This window comes from Perognathus longimembris, chromosome 3 (genome assembly GCF_023159225.1).
Source record: "Perognathus longimembris pacificus isolate PPM17 chromosome 3, ASM2315922v1, whole genome shotgun sequence".
Lineage (NCBI taxonomy): Eukaryota > Metazoa > Chordata > Mammalia > Rodentia > Heteromyidae > Perognathus > Perognathus longimembris.
The window spans coordinates 563,549-585,854 of NC_063163.1; the positions used below are offsets into that span (position 1 = coordinate 563,549).

General features: G+C 46.6%; 1 protein-coding gene across 4 annotated transcripts in view; it reads right to left on the minus strand.

Annotated features, from left to right (window-relative positions):
- The window catches only part of Tfdp1 (transcription factor Dp-1), a 49,528-nt gene extending 27,426 nt beyond the window's left edge, over window positions 1–22,102 (minus strand). For 2 of the 4 annotated variants that reach the window (XM_048341047.1, XM_048341045.1), the window contains exons 1-2: window positions 21,898–22,021; window positions 20,888–20,961 (exon numbers count right to left, since the gene is read on the minus strand). Coding sequence is in view for 3 of the 4 variants with exons in the window: in XM_048341045.1 (XP_048197002.1) it covers window positions 20,888–20,899 (12 nt within the window). In the remaining variant the exon portion in view is untranslated. The other 2 variants (XM_048341048.1, XM_048341050.1) reach the window with 2 other exon arrangements.
- Between the last annotated feature and the right edge of the window lie 204 nt (window positions 22,103–22,306).

Sequence of the window (22,306 nt, forward strand, 5' to 3'; positions counted from 1 at the left end):
CTTATGAGCAAGGCCTTGGGGACAAGACTTGGTGGGCAAATGAGACAGATGAGGTCAGAGCAAAAGGTCAGGACACTGAGTCAAGAGAATAATGTCGGGGCTGGGGATATGGCCTAGTGGCAAGAGTACCTGCCTCATATACATGAGGCCCTGGGTTCAATTCCCCAGCACCACATATACAGAAAATGGCCAAAAGTGGCGCTGTGGCTCAAGTGGCAGAGTGCTAGCCTTGAGCAAAAAGAAGCCAGGGACAGTGCTCAGGCCCTGAGTCCAAGCCCCAGGACTGGCAAAAAAAAAAAAAAAAAGAGAATAATGTCCCTGGGCTGGGAATACGGCCTAGTGGCAAGAGTGCTTGCCTCGTATACATGAGGCCCTGGGTTCCATTCCCCAGCACCACATATATGGAAAACGGCCGTGGCGCTGTGGCTCAAGTGGCAGAGTGCTAGCCTTGAGCAAAGAGTAGCCAGGGACAGTGCTCAGGCCCTGAGTACAAGCCCCAGGACTGGCAAAAAAAAAAAGAGAGAGAGAGAGAATAATGTCCCGGCAAGCATGTGAGGCTTGGTGTCTTAGGGCCGTGAGCACAAGACCAGGAAGTTATATCCCTCAGGAAAGCCAGCTGGCACAGCCAGGAGGCTGGGAGGGTCAGTAAGACCTGACAGGAAATGGCAGGAGAGTAACAAATAGAGGAGTTCAAAACAAGGCTGTGCTGAGGTCAGGGGGTACACTGGAAGCCAGTGCACACACCAGGCTAGTCACAGAACAGAGGCAAGGCCAGAGAGCCCAGTGGGGAGGTGCAATGGCTAAGGCCATGTGGGCTCAATGCATATGGCCAATGGCTTAGACCGGGTCTGGTAAAAATTAGAGGACGCAGGGCTCTCCCTAGCTCCCTCCTGTGAGGGGAAGCCAATGGCCCTGGGCCGTGTGCCTGGGAGGGAATGAGGCTCCTATCGCAGTCTCCCACGCTCAGGTGCCCTGACTTGGTCTGATGAAGAGGGACACTCACACTGGACAAGCAGTAGCGCCTGGATAACCTCCTGTGTCCTCTGGTCCCTGCACTCAGCTCCCAACAGGCCCATCATACAACTCCACCAGAAGCTACTGCTCTATGTTTTTATTTGGTGTTCCCCTTGACCACTCTACTAACAGTGGCCTAGTGCAAGAACAGAGTGAGGGAGAGGCAGAGCCATTGACTGTTGGCAAAATGTTTTCCTGTGGATTAGGGTGCAGAACAGTATCTGTCTCCTCCCATTCTGGAGTCCCACCTGGATGGAACTCAGGCCCCCCAGTGTGGAGACCACAGCGCCGTATCATGTTTAGGTCCCATCATACTAACCACTCATAGAGCCGGCTTCCGACATGCAGTGACACAGGTGCTACAGGAATGCAGATGGCTTCCTGCAAGAGAAACTCTGGCCCTCAGAGACAGACTGCCAGGAAGTTCCTTTGCTCTTGTCCTCTCTTGAGGTGAGCCCAGCCATGACAGAAATAAATCCAGTATCCCAGAAGCCAAGCATACTACAGATCTTAAGTCCAGAGTCCCTGTGACCACAGGTCCCATCCTATTTACCCAGCCATCCACTTGGCCACCTAACAGGTGCCAGCAAGTCCCTACTCCTCATCTCTGGCACATGCTTCTGGCAGAGGTACCCAGAAGTTCATCAGCCAGGAGTAGACAGCAGGGCCCTTATCGGTATGAAATGGGAAGGCGCCATGCTTTCTCTACAATCAATTTGGTGCCATAGTGTTTCTCAGTGTAACTGGGAAACAAACCAAGAAACAAGGGAAGAGAATGATTGAAGCCCAACAACACCCAGACTCAACAGGACCTCCTCATCTATAGCTCAAGCTGTATCTACAAGCAAGCCCTGTCTGTCCCTTATTTATGCTCCTTGAATGTTCATCATTTGCACTCCCAGAAGTAACAGCAACGTGTTGGCATCTTAAAACCTAAGGCCTGGGGCTGGGAATATGCCTAGCGGCACAAGTGTTCGCCTTATATACACGAAGCCCTGGGTTTGATTCCTCAGCACCATATAAAAAAGGCCAGAAGTGGCGCTGTGGCTCAAGTGGTAGAGTGCTAACCTTGAGCAAAAAGAAGCCAAGGACAGTGCTCAGGCCTTGAGTCCAAGCCCCAGGACTGGCAAAAAAAAAAAAAAAAAAAAGAAAGAAATAAAACTTAAAAAAAAAAAAAACACAAACCTAAGGCCTCAGCTTGCTCAACCTGAAGTCAGGCCCAGGAGTCTGGCTGGAGACTCAATGTTCGACCCTCTTCAGCTTTCCCTCAAAACAGCTACACAGACATCCAGTAGCTGGCTAGTCTGGGTCTGGGTAATGATCTGGGTTTTGTCCTTGACCACAGAACCTTTAGTACCACCTCCAGTTCTGCCCACCACATGCCAATCCATGTTCTTCTCCCAACCTGCCCAGTAGGGACAAACAAAATTATCTCCAGACCCTGCAAAATTGTTCCTTGCTGAGAAGCACTAGCTTCAAGGAGTGATTTCCAGGCTCCATTGACAAACAGGTATATTCTACAGAAATAAACACCAGACTTTATGCTCAGCCTGTTTACACTCATGGCTAGCACTCTACCACTTGTGCCAGAGCTCCATTTCCAGCTCTCTTTTTTTGTGCTTCATTGGAGAAAAAAACCCTTGTGGACTCTTTTGCCCAAGGAGCAATCCTCAGATCTCAACCTCCTGATAGCTAGGATTATAGGCATAAGCCACTGGCACTTGGCTCAGCCCTTCACAAGATCTAGCAGACAGGAAGCCTGACCTGCCTGGAGGAGGCCCAGCGACAGGCTACGGTGACTGTCAGCCTACTATGCTTACCCCACAGTGTCATGTCTTTCATAACACCACAAATGACAAAATCACAAAGGAAATGCAAGCCTTCCTTCCCATAAAGGAAACTAGAAAACAAAACCACTAGAATTCTCTTGTTCACAAATAATGTGAAGAACAGTAATGGGAGGTTTTCAACAACCCCATCTGGAGGCCAGTATTAGCCTGTAACCTTGATGGGCATCTGCTCCCCCAAACCACGCCCAAGCACTGAGACTCATTACATGAGGACACAGGATAGAGCCCTCGTGATGGAAGTAGTGTACCTATAAAAGAAACCTCAGAAACCCGCTTTTCCCTCATCATTTCAGGACACATAGCTATGAGCCAAAGTGGCTCGCTCCAGACACCAAGTCTACTAGAACCCTGAAACTGGACTCAACAGCCACCACAATCCTAAGAAGTCAATTTCAGTGGCTTCACTTTGCTACAGTAACTCAAACAGAGTTAAGTTCTCACCTCCTGACACACCAGTGTCACACTTGCCTCACTGACTAACCTGGATTCCGAAGGACAGGAGTCTGGTGTGCTAGGGTGACATAGCAGATGTGCTCCCTCATCACCTTCTATGCCCCTGGTTCTCTGAAAAGATACACACACAGCCAGTGGAAGCCAAGCTCCAGATGGCTGAAGTCCTCAGTCAGCTCCTGCAATAGCCTTCATCCAGAGCCATGGGATAGTGAATGTGCACTGTGAGGCTGGGCCACTGAGTTCCAAGGATGCCTCTTCTACAGCACAAAGTAACTATGTCTGCAGGGCCACTGAACACTGAAGGAACCTGTTCTTGGCAAGTGGACTTGCTTCACACAACGCCTTAGCAGAAGGTCTCTTTCCCAGGTGAGCTCACTTCCTGGATCCACAGCTCCCTGAGGCCCAAGAGGGGCAGAGGCTGACAGCCAGCACTCCAGCCTCAAGGGGCACCTGTTACTGTCCTCTTAAACACCATCTGTGCCAACAACCAGCTTGTCCCATAAAGCCACATTCCCAGGTACTACCAAAGGGGAAAAAAGTTGTAGAGCCAGTTGATTACACCTGGAATCTCAGCACTTAGGAAAAGCAAGACAATCTCAAGCATCAAGGCCTGCCTGAGATACAAAGCAAAACCCTATCTCAAATAATGCCTTTTAATTACACATGTTCATATTTATTGACTTCCTGAGCAATACAGCAAGAAACAGAACATAAGCCTATCTACATAACATTGTCACATAGGTTGGGGCATGGAGGTGCATATCTGTAATACCAACTACTCAGGAGGCAAGTTGGGAGGGTGGAGAGCAAACTGCTCTCTTACTCATATTTTTCTCTATCTCTATATCTCCATCCCTAACCCTAGTTTACCAATTCTCTTAGCAGGTAAGTAGGCTTCTGTAGCATTCTTTGTTGTTTTGTGTGTGTTTATGTCTCCATGTGTTTAATCTCTAAATTTCTACCTCCCCAAACACGTTAACCAGATTTTTTCTACTTGTCTAACTCTACTTTCTGATTAACCTCTATTAAGCTTAGCTGTCCCCTTGGATTCCTCTGTAACCACACTCTTCATAGTGTTCATTAGTGTTACCCTCCTCACTGCTTTCCCACTGCCATTTGGTTAACCAAGAACATACAAACACATCTTTGCTTCTACACTCACTCACAGATACTATAGCAAGTAGTGACTGGTCTTGATTAGAGAGTGGGTACAAAACAAGTGTGGCTTATCAAGTGTGAGAGCCAAGTGGAGAAGAGATATGCACACAGCGTCTTGAGCACTGAAATGGAATTTCTGACTCCTAGTCATCCCTCTCCAATTGAGTACAATGATCCCTCACCTATTGCAGGAGCTATGTCCCAGAGACCCCCATAGTAGGTGAAAATCTGCGAAGTAACAATAAGTGAACCATGATATAGCTATGGACAACTATATAACGCTGCTACTTCACAAATTTTCACCTATCACAGGGGTGTCTGGAATGTAGCTCCCATAGTGAAAGATCCCGTACTGAAAGATCACTACGTATTTTTTTTAATCCCCATACAGTGAAGCCACAATAAGTGAACCACAATATAGCAAAAGACAACTATAACAGGAAAACAAACTATAACCCAGATACTACCATTTTAGATAATTTCTGAGAAACTACCAACTAAGAAGACACAGGAGACTTGAAACCTCCATCTAAAAATTTGGTCTCCAATTATTAAATGGTCTAAGGAGCTAAAGAGAGACTTCACAGGAGAATGGCAAAGAAACCTATGAGGAGGGCTGGGAATATGGCCTAGTGGCACAAGTGCTTGCCTCGTATACATGAAGCCCTGGGTTTGAGTCTCCAGCACCACATATATATATAGAAAACGGCCAGAAGTGGCGCTGTGGCTCAAGTGGTAGAGTGCTAGCCTTGAGCATAAAAAAGCCAGGGACAATGCTCAGACTCTTTAGTTCATGGCCCAGGACTAACTAAAAAAAAAAAAAAGAAAAGAAACCTATGAGGAAATGTTCAACATCCCTGGCAGTAAAGGAGATGCAAATAAAAACAACCCTGAGATACCACCTCACTCCAGTTAGAATGACAATACTCTAAACTCAGGCAACAACAAATGCTGGAGGGGATATGGAGAAAGGAACCCTTCTCCACTGTTGGTGGGAACAACCACTCTGGAGAACAGTATGGAGGTTCCTCAAAAAACTCAGCATAGACATACCCTATGATCTAGCCATACCACTCGTAGGCATCTATCCTGAACAACAGGATCCAGGATACCACAAAGACACCTGCACATCCATGTTTACCGCTACACATTTCACAATAGCCAAAATATGGCAACAACCCAGATGCCCACTACAGATGAATGGATCCAAAAAATGTGGTACCTATACACAATGGAATACTACACAGCGATTAGAAATGATACAATGGCATTCGCAGGGAAATGGTCAGATCTTGAACACATAATGTTGAGTGAGACAAGCCTAGAACACAGAGAACAAAGGCGCATGGTCTCCCTGGTATGTGGTTGTTGTTGGGGGCAGGGGTTTAGAGATCACGTCTGTAAAATGACAAACTTCTTTTCAAATGGTATTTCCACATGTTTTGGTCAACGACTTTACAGTATGTCTCTGAAACCAAACAATTACTAAATAAACATAAAAAGGCCTAGGATAGACCTATCAGAGGATCACAATAGCTCAACAACTATGTACATATGATTATATAAGATGAGGCTAAGCAAAATTAACTCCAAGAGATGGAAACGGGAGGATTTTATTGTTGTCGTTATGTTTAATGTACTAGGTGAATTTCCTTTGGCATACCCCCTGTGGTCACTGTATATGATTTTGGTACAATGGATATTGTATATGTGCTTATCTGAACTAGGGAAGGGACAGAAAAATGAGGGAGGGTGTAACAAGTAAGACAAGAAATGTACTCACTACCTTATTATGTAACTGTACCCCCTCTGTACATCACCTTGTCAATGAAATTTAATTTAAAATTTTTTTTAAATAAATAAAATAAAAATTTGGTCTCAGATACAAAAGCCCAATGGAAAAACATATCACAAAATACATGATTAAACACATCAACATCTCTCCTTCAAAAAGCCAACAACTACACGATAAAGGAATTAACAGATAGTGAAGAGGAAATTTCAAACAAGAAATTTAAAAACACAGTAACAGTGAATAATAAAATTGAGGATGCACACACACATACACACACACACACACACACACACGATGCTGAAAATTCAAAAATGAGACCAACCTGTAACTGAGCTCAGAGCTCAAATAGTTGAATGAAATAAGATAATGGAGGATATGAAAGAGAAATTCAAGCCAGGCACCGGTGGCTCATGCCTGTGATCCTAGCTACAAAGAGGTTGAGATCTGAAGATTGTGAATCAAAGCAAGACAGTAAGGATCATGAGATTCTTATCTCCAAAAACTATCAAAAAAGCTAGAAGTGGAGCTGTGACTCAAGTAGTAGAGTGCTCACCTTGAGCAAAAAAAAGCACAGCATCCAGGCCCCGAATCCAAGTCCCAAGAACAATGTGCACGTGCGCACACGTGTGCACACACACACACACACACACACACACGAAATTCAATAAAGACACAGAAATCTGGTTTTAAAAAAAAAATTGAAATCCTGGAAATGAACAACTTCATAGCCCAAATAAATCATTCAAAAGCCTGGATAACAAAGCTATGAGAACAGCTCAAAAGCCCTACAATAGATGAGTGGATTCAAAAAATGTGGTACCTACCCACAATGGAATTTTACACAGCCAATAACAGAGAATAATATTATGTCATTTGCAGGAAAATGGATGGACCTAGAACAAATCATGTTAAGTGAGGTAAGCTAAGCTCAGAGAGACCAACAGTGCATGTTTTCTCCCATATACAGAAGCTAGATACATGATAAATTATACAGGACTCTAGGCATTCACACACAGTGAGACTAAAGGAGTATACTCCTTGAAGAGGAACACAAATCCTAAGTGTCTCTGATCATATAAATTAACACTTACAAAAGGAACTCCAGGAAATGGAAACAAGAAGCCTTTTTCCTAGTTACTGGTTTTTTGTTTTTTTCTTTTTGTCTTTCTTCATTTTTCTGTCTTTGGGAGGGTAAGGGGAGGCACAGAAATGGAGGGACAAAGAATGAACAAATGTAGTAGTGGTACTCACCAGACACTATGTTGAAAATGTGGTACAATGGAATAAACATAGCCTCTTCAACTACTGGTGCTGGGAGAACTGGGCAGCCATATGCAGAAAACTCAAAGTAGACCCAAGCCTATCACCATGCACCAAGATCAACTCAAAATGGATCAAGGACCTCAACATCAGACCTGAATCCTTGAAACTACTGAAGGACAGAGTAGGAAAGAGACTAGAACTTATAGGCACAGGAAGGAACTTCCTGAATAGAGTCCCAGGGGCACAACAAATAGGGGAAAGACTCAACAAATGGGACTACTACAAATTAAAAAGTTTCTGCACAGCTAAGGTCATAGCCACCAAAATAGAAAGACAGCCAACGATATGGGAAAGGATATTTACCAGCACAGCAACAGACAAAGGCCTGATATCTGTCATCTACAGAGAACTCAAAAAACTAAGCCCCTCCAAGCCCAATAAACCTATTAGGAAATGGGCAAAAGAGCTAAAGAGAGACTTCACAAGAGAAGATATAAAAATGGCAAAGAAACACATGAGGAAATGCTCAACATCCCTGCTAGTAAAGGAAATGCAAATAAAAACAACCCTGAGATACCACCTCACCCCAGTTAGAATGGCCTATACTCTGAACTCAGGAAACAACAAATGCTGGAGGGGCTGTGGGGAAAGAGGAACCCTTCTCCATTGTTGGTGGGAGTGCAAATTAGTACAGCCACTTTGGAGAACAGTATGGAGGTTTCTCAAAAAGCTCAATATAGACCTACCCTATGACCCAGCCATACCACTCCTAGGCATCTATCCTAAACAGCAAAACCCAAGATATCAAAATGACATTTGTACTTCCATGTTTATTGCGGCACAATTCACAATAGCCAAAATTTGGAAACAACCCAGATGCCCCTCCACAGATGAATGGATCCAAAAAATATGGTACTTATACACAATGGAATACTACATAGCGATTAGGAATGGTGAAATATTGTTATTCGCAGGGAAATGGTCAGAACTCGAACAAATAATGTTGAGCGAGACAAGCCTAGAACACAGAAAACAAAGGGGCATGATCTCCCTGATATATGACTGTTAACAAAGGGAGATGGAGAGACAGTAGAGACCAAGTCTGTGAACACTGTATATATGCTTGATACATTGTAAATTGCATATGGGTCTACCTGACCTAGACAAGGGATGGAAAAACAGGTTGTAAGATATCACAAGAAATGTACATACTGCCCTACTATGTAACTGTACCCTCATTGCACAACACCTTGTAAAAAAATTTTTTGCTTAATTAATAATAAAAAAAATTTTAAAAAAAAAGAAAATGTGGGTGAAGATGGGAAGGAAAAACTGGGAGAACAGGGGAAGGAATGATACTCTCCAAAAAGAAATATACTCTTTACTTAACTTTTGTAACTGTAACACCTCTGTACATTACCCTTATAACAACAATTTAAAAAAAATTTTTTTAAAGCCTGGCTAAAAGTAAGTTGAAAAATCAAAACATCAAGGACTAAAGATAGAAAAATCAGGGGCTGGGGATATAGCCTAGTGGCAAGAGTGCCTGCCTCGGATACATGAGGCCCTAGGTTCGATTCCCCAGCACCACATATACAGAAAACGGCCAGAAGCGGCGCTGTGGCTCAAGTGGCAGAGTGCTAGCCTTGAGCGGGAAGAAGCCAGGGACAGTGCTCAGGCCCTGAGTCCAAGGCCCAGGACTGGCCAATAAATAAATAAATAAATAAATATAGAAAAATCAGATCAGACAAAGACAAGTAGACACCTGTTATCAAGCACAGGGCCCTGAGGTCAGAACCCAGGGCAAGCAAACAAACAAACAAAATAATATTCCTAGATGAAAATGAAAGCACAACCTATCGGAACATATAGGGCACAGCCAAAGCAGTGCTCTGAGGCAAATTTATAGTTGTGTCAAATTAAAACAAAAACAATCTCAATACATCTGAGGCACCTTAAAAAAAAAAAAAAAAGACAAGTTCCAAATTGGCAGACAAGTAATAAACACTAGGAAAGATATTAACAAAAATAAGACCAAAAAAAGTATAAAAAGAATTAAAAAGCTACTTTTTTGACAAGGAGGGGGTAAAAGAACCAAATTAATAAAATTAAGAAATTACAAGAGATCATCACAAAAAATACCAGTGAAATCCAGAAAGTATTAAGGGAATATTTTGAACACTATACGCAAATAAACTAGGAAACCCAGAGAAATAACTAAATTTCTAGATGCATTTAACCTATCAAAACGAAACCAACAACAAAAAACTAAGCCAGGCCACACGCCAGTGGGCTCACTCCCTGTAATTCTAGCTACTCAGGAGGCTGAGATCTGAGAAATGCAACTCAAAGCCAGCCTGGGCAGGAAAGTCCCTAAAACTCTTTATCTCCAATGATCTACCAGAAAACCGGAAGTGGTGCTGTGGCTCAAAAGTGGTAGAGAGTGTCTTGAGCATAAAAACTCAGGGACAGTACCTAAATTCAAGCCCCAGAACCAGCACAAAAAACAACAACAACAACAAAAACAAACCCACACACACACCCAAGACTTGAAGGATTCACTGCCCAAATATATTACATCTTTTAAAGAACAAACACCAATATTCCTCAAACTTTTTGTTGTTGTTGTTGTTTTGTTTTTGCCAGTCCTAGGGCTTGAACTCAGGGCCTGAGCACTGTCCCTAGCTTCTTTTTGCTCAAGGCACTCTACCATTTGAGCCACAGGGCCACTTCCAGCTTTTTCTATATATGTGGTGCTGAGGAATCGGACCCAGGGCTTCATGTATATGAGGCGAGCACTTTACCATTAGGCCATATTCCCAGCCCTCTTCAAACTTTTTTACAAAATCAAAAGGAAGGAACACTACCAGATTCATTCTATGAAGACACTGTTACACTCTCTCAAAAATGGGCAAGGACACAGACAGACACACAAAAACACAAAAAACAGAACTGAAGACCAATTTCCTTGATAAACGTAGACAACAAAAAATTCTCAATGAAATACCTGGAAACAGAATTTAACAACACATTAAAAAGATCATACAAAGCCAGGCACTGCTGGTTCATGCCTGTAATCCTAGCTACTCAGGAGAGAGATCTGAGGATCACAGTATGAAGCCACACTGGGCATCTCCAATTAACTACCAAAAAGCCAAAAATCAGAAGTATGACTCAAAAGGCAAAGCCTTGAAACGGGCCTAGGCCCTGCATTCAAGCCCCAGTACCCACAAGAAACAAACAAGCAAACTCATGTCTGTAATCCTAGCTATTCAAGAGGCTGAGATCTGAGGATTGTGGTTCAAAGCTCACCCTGGCAGGAAAGTCCATGATAGTCTTATTTCCAATTAACTACCAAAAGCCAGAAGTAGAGCATTTGGCTCCATATGAAAAATCTATAGGCAACATCATGCTAAGTAGGAAAAAACTGAAATCATTTCCTGTGAAGTCACAAATGAGAACAAGGTGTTCTTTTTCCCCATTCCTATTCAATACAGTACTGGAACTCCTAGCCAGCACAATAAGGAAGAAAAATAAAAGGGATTCAAATATGGAAAGAAGTCAAATTATACCTATTTGCAGAGATATAATCCTATACTCAAAGGACTCCTGCAAACAACTTACAGATCTATAAATACTTCCAGCAATGTAGCAGGACATAATAGCAAATACCCAAAAATCAATGTCAACAATGAACAGACTGAAAAAGCAATCAGGAAAACAATTCCATTCACAGTAGCCTGGAAAGCAATAAAATATCTGAGTATAAACTTAACCAGGGTTTAAAAAAAAATCTCTAAAATGAAAACTATAAAGCACTAAAGAAAGATACAAAAAAGGCACTAGAAGATGGAAATATTTCTCAAGGGTTAGAATAATTAATACTGTGAAAAATAGCCATACTACCAAAAGCATCTACCGATTTAACACAATAACACCCAAGAACATCCCAATGTTTGTTTGCCAGGCAATGGTGACTCATGCCTATAATTCTAGCCACTTAAGAAGAGACCTGGAGAACCATGGTTTGAAGGCAGCCAGCAGAAAAGTCTAGAAGACTCCAATTAGTCAGTAAAAAAGCAAAACTAGAAAAGTAGCTCCACTGATAAGACACCAGCCCCAAGTAAGAAAGCCAAGCAGGACCAGAGTGCAAGGCCCAGTACTGGTGGAGAAAAAAAAAAAAAAAATCCAATGTCGTTATAGCGAAAATAATCCTAAGCAAAAAGACCAATGCAGGAGGTATGACAATACCAGACTTCAAGTTATACTACAGAACCAAAGTAACAAAACAGCACAGTAAGCCAGGTGCTAGTGCACTGAGTCACTCAGGAGGCTGAGATCTGACAATCGTGGCTCAAAACCAGCCCAGGCAGGAAAGTCTCTGAGACTCCCATCTCCATAGAGCTATGGCTCAACTGGTAGACTGCTAACCTTCAGCAAAAAAGCTCAGGGACAGTGCCTAGGCCCTCAGGTTAAGCCACAGGACTGAGCAAGAAAAAAAGGCACAGTACTACTGGCACAGAAAGAAACAAAGACCAATGGAACAGCACTGAAAGACTAAAAATAAACCCACACAGCTACAGTCATCTAATTTTTGACAAAGAGGGTAAAAACACACACTGGAAAAACAACCCAGTCAACAAATAAGTGGTTCTGGGAAAACACACAAACTACATGCAGAAGTATGAAACTAACCCTGTATTTCTCACCCTCAAGGTACTGAATGATGAATGGAGATGTCACAATGAATCCCTCTTATGCTACATATATATCTACATATATATATATGCATATGTGTGTGTGTATGAATTACACCAAACATGTTTAGAGTCATCTCGGACTATAACAACTTCAGATCTGCTTATTGCCTTTTTGATAACTTTGTGTGCCATTTGAATATCAAATGAGCCCTCTAATTTCATAGCTGGATAAAGCAATCAAGCTACTTCCTTTCCCAATGAAGGCTAGGGAGGGCACCCCCGCATGTCAGAACCTGGGGTGGAATGGGAGAGGGAGGCACAACATTCGGATCTGGGGAGGGGGGGTGGGAATGGGACAGGGAGGGAGCCCCAGCATGTCAGGATGGGGAGGAAGGGGGCCAGGCAGGGAGTCCCAGCACGTTGGGATCTGAGAGAAACTGGGACCAGTGGGAAAAAGCCTGAGCCATGCCTTAATGCTACCAAAAGGAATGGATGATAACCAGAGTCCAGAGTCCCCATAGGCAGAGGTTTGCCTCTGGAGTGGAAGATGCATCCACAGAGGGTGGGGACCTGGACAGCAGGCAGACAGAACCAGCAAGTGGAGAGGGCTAGACAGAGGTTAGAGAGCTGCAGGGTGGGCGCTCCCCAACAAGACAAATGGTGAAGGAAGGAGGAAGGGCAGCCCTTCTCCCAGGGGCAACAAGAAACCCAGGTCCTTAGTGTAGAATGTAAAACCTTTCAGTGAAGCTGGGTGCCAGTACTCACGCCTATAATCCTAGCTACTTAGAAGGCTGAGATCAGAGGACCACGGTTGGAAGCCAGCTGGGGCAGGAATGCCGTGAGACTCTCATAACCATAAAAAACAAAAACAACAAAAAACCTTTCGGTGAGGAAAAGTTGATGAGTTGGAAGATAAACTCACCAAAAAAATCTCATCAATGTAATTTCCCAAAGGCTGACCAGGAGGAGCAGGTGCAAAGGTGGTGTCAGGAGACCCAAATGGGTTTCAAGTGAGGTGCAGCTGCTGATATCCAGGATCAGAGACAAGACAGGGTCTGTCAACAAAGACAAAGACACACACACACACACACACACACACGCACGTGTACACAGCTGACACCTTCAGCTCCTCCTAGGCAGACAGAACCACAAGTTGGACGAAAAATCTTAGTGAAATTCTTTAGTAAGTTTCTCTTCAGAAGGACGTGACCCTCTTGACCTCTCCCCCTCCCACATGCTCAACTGTAGAAGAGCAGGATTCTTTTTTTTTTTTTTTTGCCAGTCCTGGGGCTTGGACTCAGGGTCTGAGCACTGTCCTTGGCTTCTTTTTGCTCAAGGCTAGCACTCTGCCGCTTGAGCCACAGCGCCACTTCTGGCCGTTTTCTGTATATGTGGTGCTGGGGAATTGAACCCAGGGCCTCATGTATACGAGGCAAGAGCTCTTGCCACTAGGCCATATCCCCAGCCCCAAGAGCAGGATTCTTATTCTCTTCCCCCTGGCAGGCCCATGGAGCTCAATCTACCAAACTACCTGCAGGTCCATCTGCCCTGGTCCATGGGAGAGCTGCTGTCTAAGCTGGATTCAGTGTTCTCCTAACAGACACGTTTCTAAGAAAGCTAACAGACCACGGTGTCTAATCTACTGCCTGCCTTACCCCTAACCAGCACTCTTTATCACTGCTTTTCTGAAAAAAAAAAAAAAAAAAAAAAACATCAAATGATGCTTTATTTCACAACAGGTCCAAGTGCAAAATTAGACAAGGCAGCTGCAAAGCCACAAGACAGCTACAAGACAAGTGCTCAGATAAGCATATATCCTACTTCCTGGCATCTCCAGGGCAGCGTGGGGATGGGTGAAAGGGTGCTGTGTGACACTGAGGTACTGGTGTTATTCTGGAGGAAGGGGACTCCCCAGGACAGGTGAGGTTTTGCCAAGTCAGAAATGAGTCTCCACCAGCCTGCAACTTAGCATTCTTTTTTTCTTTTTCTTTTTTGCCAATATTATCACAATTTATTCCTTCGGAATTAGATAATATTTCCTAAGAAACCAAAGGCTGCCAATAGTAACGGGCATTTGTAAACATATTTCTATGATTCTGTTTTATGTCAAGTGTTTTGGCCAAACAGAATGTATAGGTGGATGCTGTAATACTGGCTTCCAAGTCATTTGGAGGAAAACAACTTAGCATTCTTGACAGTGATGAGACTGACCCAGAACAAGACAGGTTGACTGCCATGCTTCATCACGTTCCTAAAGCAACTGCTGAGTTTAACCTCAACAAAAGTTGCCCAAGTGTGCTGAGCTAGCTTCCCCCCCCCACACACACACAACGGTACTGTCTGGTTAGGACGCATCACTCCTGCTCAGGCTGCTGGTGGGGTAAGAGGTCTACCAAGAATCACATTGCCCAGCACCAACCCACAGGCACCAACTCTCAGGCCACTTGTAGGGATACCGTTAAGGCAAATGTTTTTTATGTTGTGTGCTGCCATAAACAAGGTGATGAATAGTGGGCTGAAGAGTAAGTGCCAGATTTCCAACTTCAGTAATAATCATCTTCATGAATAACTGGATCAGTCAAAAAGCGAACAGATGAGTGAATGACAGGTGCATGTTTGTAGATTGCCCCAAACAGTCCTGAAGACACACAAAGAGGCTCAACGGCAACTGAGGATCTCTTGCCTCAGCTTCTTCCCTGCAAAGTGTGATCTAGGTTGAAGCAATAGCGGCATGGCCATGTTAATTCAAAGCCAGGGGTGTTGCTCAGAGGCAGAGCACAGGCAAGAAGTGCACAAGGCCTTGGGATCAACACCAGGGTAAAAAAGGAAGATACATCTTCTAAGAGGCAAAAGAAACAGACCCATACAAAATACTCCAAGTCTTGAAGTTTTAAGCACAGGAAGTAACTCTTGCACAACAGCCAAGAAGATCTGGGGGCCTATACCTTCAACTATGCTGTAATTCTTACCAAAGTCCAAGAACAGAACAACTTGGGACTCTAAATTTAAAAAAAAAAAAGGAACACATACTAATTAACCAACTGAAGGGGGAGGGGCAATCACTTTACTGAAAAAAGAATCTCTAGTGTTCAAATTCAAGGTATATTCATTCTCCTTAGGCTTATAGAAAAACAAGTGGATAGAAATTAGTAGGAAATAAAGAAAATGAGTTAAGTTCAAGTCACAAAGAAATGTTATACCTTCAAAGGAGAATATTTCCCAAATCCTAAAAACACAAACTAAAACAAGATTCAATTTAAAGTTTTGCCTTTCAAACTGAGCACGTTTTATAGGTCTTAAAAATAGCTACCATAAGCATGTTGGGAATGTAGAGTTACAGTGGATGCTCTTCTGGAATCAGATAGATGTAAGGACAAGAAAGAATCTGGCAATGCATCTCAAAGATAGCATGTGGATATGATACATGCACACATGTACACACTGTAAACATATAAGCAATCACACCTCCAAGGATTCATGCTAAGAGCTGCCATAGATTGGTGCAAAATTAAGATGGATCCGGAAACCACCGGAATCCCCACCACCGGAACCAGGTAACCTGCTACCCTGCCATGGTTGCATTCATGAGGGCATAGTCTCCCATCTCCATTCAATCTGCCCGGGAGACCACCCTTTCTCATGACAGAGCTGATGGGCTCTTCTGACATACATCCTGTACTGTGAACAGCCCCATTCACCATCTACACCTACTTGTACCAGCTCTAGTTGTTAGTAAGAAACTAGGTGGTTGCATTCGCTGTTTCTAAACATCTTTCATTCTCTATCCATTCTACCAAAGTCAGAACTGGATATTCCGGGAGGTTCATGCAAAAAACTGGAATGGGTGGACCCATTTTCCAAAAATCAGCTTTCAGTCCACATCCAAGGGTGTACTGCTGGTCTGAATCTAAAATAAAGGGTCTAGCTCTATGCCATATTTATTTGCTACCTCTGCAGTACCTTTAAGTTTACAATTCCCAAGCATGTTGACTAAACATACAGCCGTTCAAACCATATTAGGAAAAAATCACTGACAGGAAAATCCTGGCAGTGCATGGTGGCACAAATTAGACATAGCTCATCTTTGCAAAGGACTAACTAAACAGGAACAGGATCAAATCCCAACTGCTCTCTCAGAGGACTCAACTAGGAACAAGTTTATATTCTTCCTTAAAGAAAAAATTCCAACAACTGAGAATAACAATGAGAAGAAATATTACTTGGATCCAAATTCCTCCTGTGTTGGGCTGGGGATATGGCCTAGTGGCAATAGTGCTTGCCTCATATACATGAGGCCCTGGGTTCGATTCCCCAGCACCACATATACAGAAAATGGCCGGAAGTGGCGCTGTGGCTCAAGCGGCAGAGTGCTAGCCTTGAGCAGGAAGAAGCCAGGGACAGTGCTCAGGCCCTGAGTCCAAGGCCCAGGACTGGCAAAAAACAAAAAAAACAAAAACCAAATTCCTCCTGTGGAACTTCTACTAAATGGGTCACAAAGAGGGCTTATGACAGAGATGCCTGGAGGTGTCGCCAGCCACTACAAAGGACAGCTGGAGTGAGTGGACTTCTCTGCAGGATGGCACAGTAGGGGGCCTGAGTGGAACTCCCAGTAGATGTCCCAGAAAAGAGGAAAAAAAACATGTCTGCCCATCTCCCAGCAATCACGTCCAAGTACTCAGTCTAACTTCCTTAGACCACAAGTGCTAGGATGTGGCAGGAGACCAAAGTATCCGGAGCATAAGTATCATTGTCATCAAGGTCATCAGACCCCAGGGGGGACACGGGCATCAACCCAGAAACACTCCACATGGAACTGGAGTATGCAGACATAGAGTTCACACAAGTGGCAACCACAGTTCAAGCAACAGCAGGGCTCTTCACTCAGGTCCCACTTCACCTTGGCCTGACTGAGAAGAGTCCTAGACCAGACCCCACACAACTTACAAACAAGCAGTCCTGAAGCCCTCAGGACTCACAGGAGTCTGGCTGGCTAGCCAGAAAATGCTGAAGACAGCATGTCCCAGGCCCCATGCAGGTATGGAGGCCAGATCAGGAGTCACTATAGCCAGCATCAAATAGCCATCGTTATGTGAAAAAGAAGGTGCCTGGAGTGAAGGGTCATGTGGCTGAACCTTGAACCCAGGACTGCTATGCCCCACCCTGGCCCCCGCAGGCATGCCTTATAGCACCATGTGTTAGGGGCTGTATTTTTAATTAAGCTGAAATTTTCTGGCTTTTAATGGTGTCTTCAAGTTGCTCTACCATCATTCCCTGACAGACAGGCTGACCCACGAAGCAGGTGGAGACAGTCAGTGCTCCACTCAAGGGCTGAGCCCACCGCCCTGCCCTTCAATCATCCTGAGGCTGCAGAAGCAACCATTCCCAACACAAACGTCTGCAGTGAGTCATAGAGGGACTGTCAGGACAGGTTCTTGTCTAAAGCCGAGTGTCACCATCTAGGTCTGGGAGGCAGTTTGGTTCACATACCCTAAGACCAGATCACTAATCTGATGCTGGTCTAAAATGGGCCTTAGGCAGTGCCACTCAACAGCTGAGTGGAACTCAGTCTTCCGTTCTCAAAAGCTTAATATAAGGAGATGGATATAAGGATGCTGGGCACTAACTTATCAGCCACAGTAGGTTGACTAGTCAGACAGCTAACCAAAGCATAAGACTCTTGTGCAATCAAACAGCATGCATTTGCTCTCAGTATGAGGGTTTGGGTTCGAGACTCACTAGATATCAAAATCCAGATGTCTAATAATACTAAGCATACTTTTGTTCTGTGGGGAAAAAAGCCATGCTGTCGCCCAGGCTGGCCTGGAACTCGCAATCCTCCTGTCCAACCTCCCAAGTGCTGGGATTACAGGTGTATGCCACCAAACCCCGCTTCTCAGATCCTCCAGATCTGAGGCATGTCTAGATGACTTACAATGTCTAATTCAACATAAATGCTCTGTAAGTAGCTGCTACCCTGCACTGTCTGGGTAATCATGGCAGGCAACAGCCTGTGCGTGCTCAGTGCCAACAGAGTTCTACTTCTCAGTTCTTTCTATCAGAAGTTGGCTGAGACTAAGGGTGCAAAGCCTGCAGATAAGGAGGGCTGGCAATATTCTGGTTCACATGGAACCTGGAGGAGGGATGCAGGACCCTAGGCATCCAGCAAAAGCCTTCCTATAACATCTTATGGCAGGGGCATCCACCTCTTTCCACTTACAAACCTGCTCAATGCTGGCCAAACCTTAGAACATGGGCTTCCTAGCTGGAGCACACCAGGGTCACAACCTTATGGGCAGTATGTGCTAGTGCCGACCTTGAGAGAGGATTTTCATGTCCTGTTTTCCAAGGTATCTCCACTCCCTACAGCATGAGGTCACCAGGGCTTCATCTGCTCACACTCTGTACAGGACTTCCCATCCACCTCTGCAGGTCTGCCTGGAATACCACTGAGGAAGCATCACAGCCATTTCCCTCCGTGTCTCCACAATCTTCAAGCTTCATCTGCAAGCTTGTTCTCGTCCGTGCGGAACTCCTTCCCACCGTGCTCAGTGGCCTCCCATAACCCTCTATGGAACCCCAGATGATGACACCCCACTCAACCAGCTAGGTTTTATCTACTGCTAAGAAACACTCAGTAGCTCCTCCCTGTCTTCCTGTAGCACGAGTTGCAAATCCTCTTTCTAAAACTCAAATGTCACACCTGTGGTCCTAACTACTCAGGAGGCTAGATCCAAGGATCATGGTTTGAAGCCAGCCAGGGCAATAAAAGTCTGAGAGCTGAGTGCTGATGGCTCATGCCTGTAATCCTAGCTACTGAAGAGGCTGAAATCTGAGGATCAAGGTTCAAACTAAGCCAAGGCAGAAAAGTCCATGAGACTTTTATCTCCAAATAACTACCAGAATACTGGAAGTGGCACTGTGGCTCAAGTGGTAGGGCACTACCCTTGAGCTGAAGAACTCAAGACAGTGCCCAGGCCCTGAGTTCAAGCCTCACAACAACAACAAAAAAGTCTGAGAGACTCTTGTCTCCAACTAGACTCAAAAAGCCAGAGGTGGAGTTGTAGCTCAAGCGGTAAAGCACCAGGCTTTGAAGCTCTGAGTACAAAAACTCAGGAACAGTGACTAGGCCCTGAATTCAAGCCCTAGGACCAACACCACAACAAAAATCCCTCAAATAAATGTCACACCTTACACCTTACCACCTGGGTTGGCTACAAAATAGCCAATACTTGACTGTCTACAACCTCAGCTTCAGTCCATGCAAACACCCTGACTTCTTCTAGCCTCAAAACAAGCCTAGCTGCTTCTCAGCCTGTAAACCCTGTTTCCCCCACAATGAATGAGCTGAAGTCAGCACCAGGGGCATCAGCTGGCCTCTTGGTAACTGTATTGGAGACGTGTTCAGTCCTCCTCTGGTTAGACAGCAGAGCCTGACCTCATGCCAGTATGACTATGGGCCTCTCTCCATAGAACATGGAGAAAAAACAGAAGAACCACATCAGTAAGAGACCTAAGTGTGTTTAGTCACTAAAAGTGCACTATATCCTGGAGCTGCCCACCGCCACAAAAGCCTGGCACGAGCAACCCCAGTTAAAGACTGTCACAAATCTAGCTGCCTATTGGGAATGTTGCCACACATTTTGCGTTTTTAGAGCACACACGTACACGGAAGCATGGTTACCAATCAACGCAACTAAAGATGACAAGTCAACGGACTGAGACTACACCTTAAAGAGTTCCCCTGTATGCTACATGCCTCCCATAACCAGGTCTAGAGCTGAAGGCACTGGGCATAAGTGAGCCATTAGGCTTGGCCCTTCTGAGTGCCTAAAGCCTTTGAGATGGTAGAAAAGCTTCAGCACTTGTTACCTGATTCCACACCATGAACGCATCCGTACCAAGCCTGACTGCACCTTTGGCTGAGGCCAGTGCTGTATAGTACATAAATAAGCAAAAAAAGCCTCTTTCTACTGATGCCTGTGGCAGACCACATCCTAAGAAATGCTAAAGAACAGAGGTGATGTTTACAGGAATTAAACTAATACTATGAAGAACTGAACAACCCAAAACACAGACTATATAAAAGCCAATCTCTTCATACCACTTAAAAATCATTCAGAATATTAAAGGTCTTATGACAAATACAAAGCTATGCTAACTAATGTATTTACCTCTCATGAATCACCAAATGTCACCTTTCTGAAAATAAGTGCCAAAGATGGAATTGGTATTTGATGTGCAGAAGCCGAATGATTATTCCACACACTACCCAAGACAGGTGCAGCCTTTGCTCTGGGCCCACCATGCCAGCAGCTTCCTGTGTGGAAGCCCCTAGTAAATGCAGAGCTCTGCAACCCCTGCCCCATTCCCTTAACCAAAGGATGTTTCCACACTGTGATAGTATAGTCCATCCCGGATGCTTTTAGAAGTCAAAACAGCACCATCCAAGCACACACAACATGCTGTCAAGGTCTCAGCAACAAAGAGCAAGAGTGCAGAAGTGAGGCACAGTATATTCTGCCTCCTACGTTTAAAAATTCTGAAAATAATCACTACCGTGGTTCATGCGTTGTCATTGTGAAAGAAAGGCAGAAAACTATGAAGAGTCGGTGCTATGTTCAAGCTGGTGTGCAGCATGAAGCAAACATACTTACATCTTTTGCCATGTTATCAGATCCAGGAACCCAATGCAATACCGTGCACCCTCCACCGAAGAAAATGGATTTTTCTGGTAAAAGGGAAAGACACGTAATGAGTAGGTATGAAAAGTGAAGTTGAACCCTCATGGCATCTCAAATGGAGCGGGAAGGGCCTCGGGGCAGCGGGCCACTCCCTGCCCCAACCCTGGTGGCTTAGCTGGGCAGGCCGGTCCCCTCTCTGAATGGAAGCGCAACCCCTGGCAGAGGGGGGACACGGAGGTCAAGGTTCACCCCCGCCTGGGCACAGGGTCCCCATCAGGGCGCACCCCCTCACCGCGGCACGGGGCCCCCACAGGGGCACGAGGCCCTCCCCAGGGGGCACGAAGCCCTCACCGCGGCACGAGGCCCTCCCCCGGGCGCGGGGCCCCCGCCGGGACGCGGGGCACCCACCACACGGCACGAGGCCCTCCCCCGGGCGCGGGGCACCCACCACACGGCACGAGGCCCTCCCCCGGGCGCGGGGCCCTCGCCGGGACGCGGGGCACCCACCACACGGCACGAGGCCCTCCCCCGGGCGCGGGGCACCCACCACACGGCACGAGGCCCTCCCCCGGGCGCGGGGCCCTCGCCGGGACGCGGGGCACCCACCACACGGCACGAGGCCCTCCCGCGCGCGGAGCCCTCACCGGGGCGCGCGGGCCTCACCGGAGCACGGGGCCCCGCGAGCTCCGCCCGAGCCCCGCGCAGCCGCGCAGGCTCCCCGTCCGCGGAGACCCCAGGGCCTCGGCCGGCCCCGCCACCCCCACCTGTCACCCCAGGCCCGGCCGCCCGGCCCCGCGCGGGGGCAGCGAAGGCCGGGAGGCGGGCGCGGGGCCCCCGCACCCGGTGGAGGCCGGGGCCCGGGCTCGGCGCGCGGCGGCGGGGGGGGGGGGATGGGGCCGGGCGCGGGAACGGGGCCGAGGCGGGAACGGGGCCGGGGCGCCCCGCGTGCCCAGCCCGCGCCCTCCCGCCCGGCCGCGCCGCACCTGGCTGCCCGGGCGGCCGCGCTACGGCGCGCGGGGCGCAGGCGACCAGGCGTCGGGCGCGGGGCCCAGCCCGGAGGTCCGGCCCTGGCGGTCCCTGCCCTGGGCCAGCGGCGCCGGGACGCGGGCTCACCCTGGGCCGAGCGTCGGGCCGGCGTGACGTGTGCGCGGCGCGGTGACGTGGGCGGCGGCGGGCCCGCTCCGCGCAGCGCGCCTGCGCGCCTTTTCGCGCCTTTGCCGCCCTCCTCCTCCTCCTCCCCTCCCCCCCTCGCCGCAGCGCGCGCGCCTCCCGCGGGTGCTGCCCGCCCCGGGGCCGGGGAGGGGCCTGCGCGCTCCCGCGGGAAAGCGCCTGCGCCGGGCTCCGCGCTCCGTGCGTGCCCGCGGATGCCCGCGGAGGGGCGCCGCACGTGCG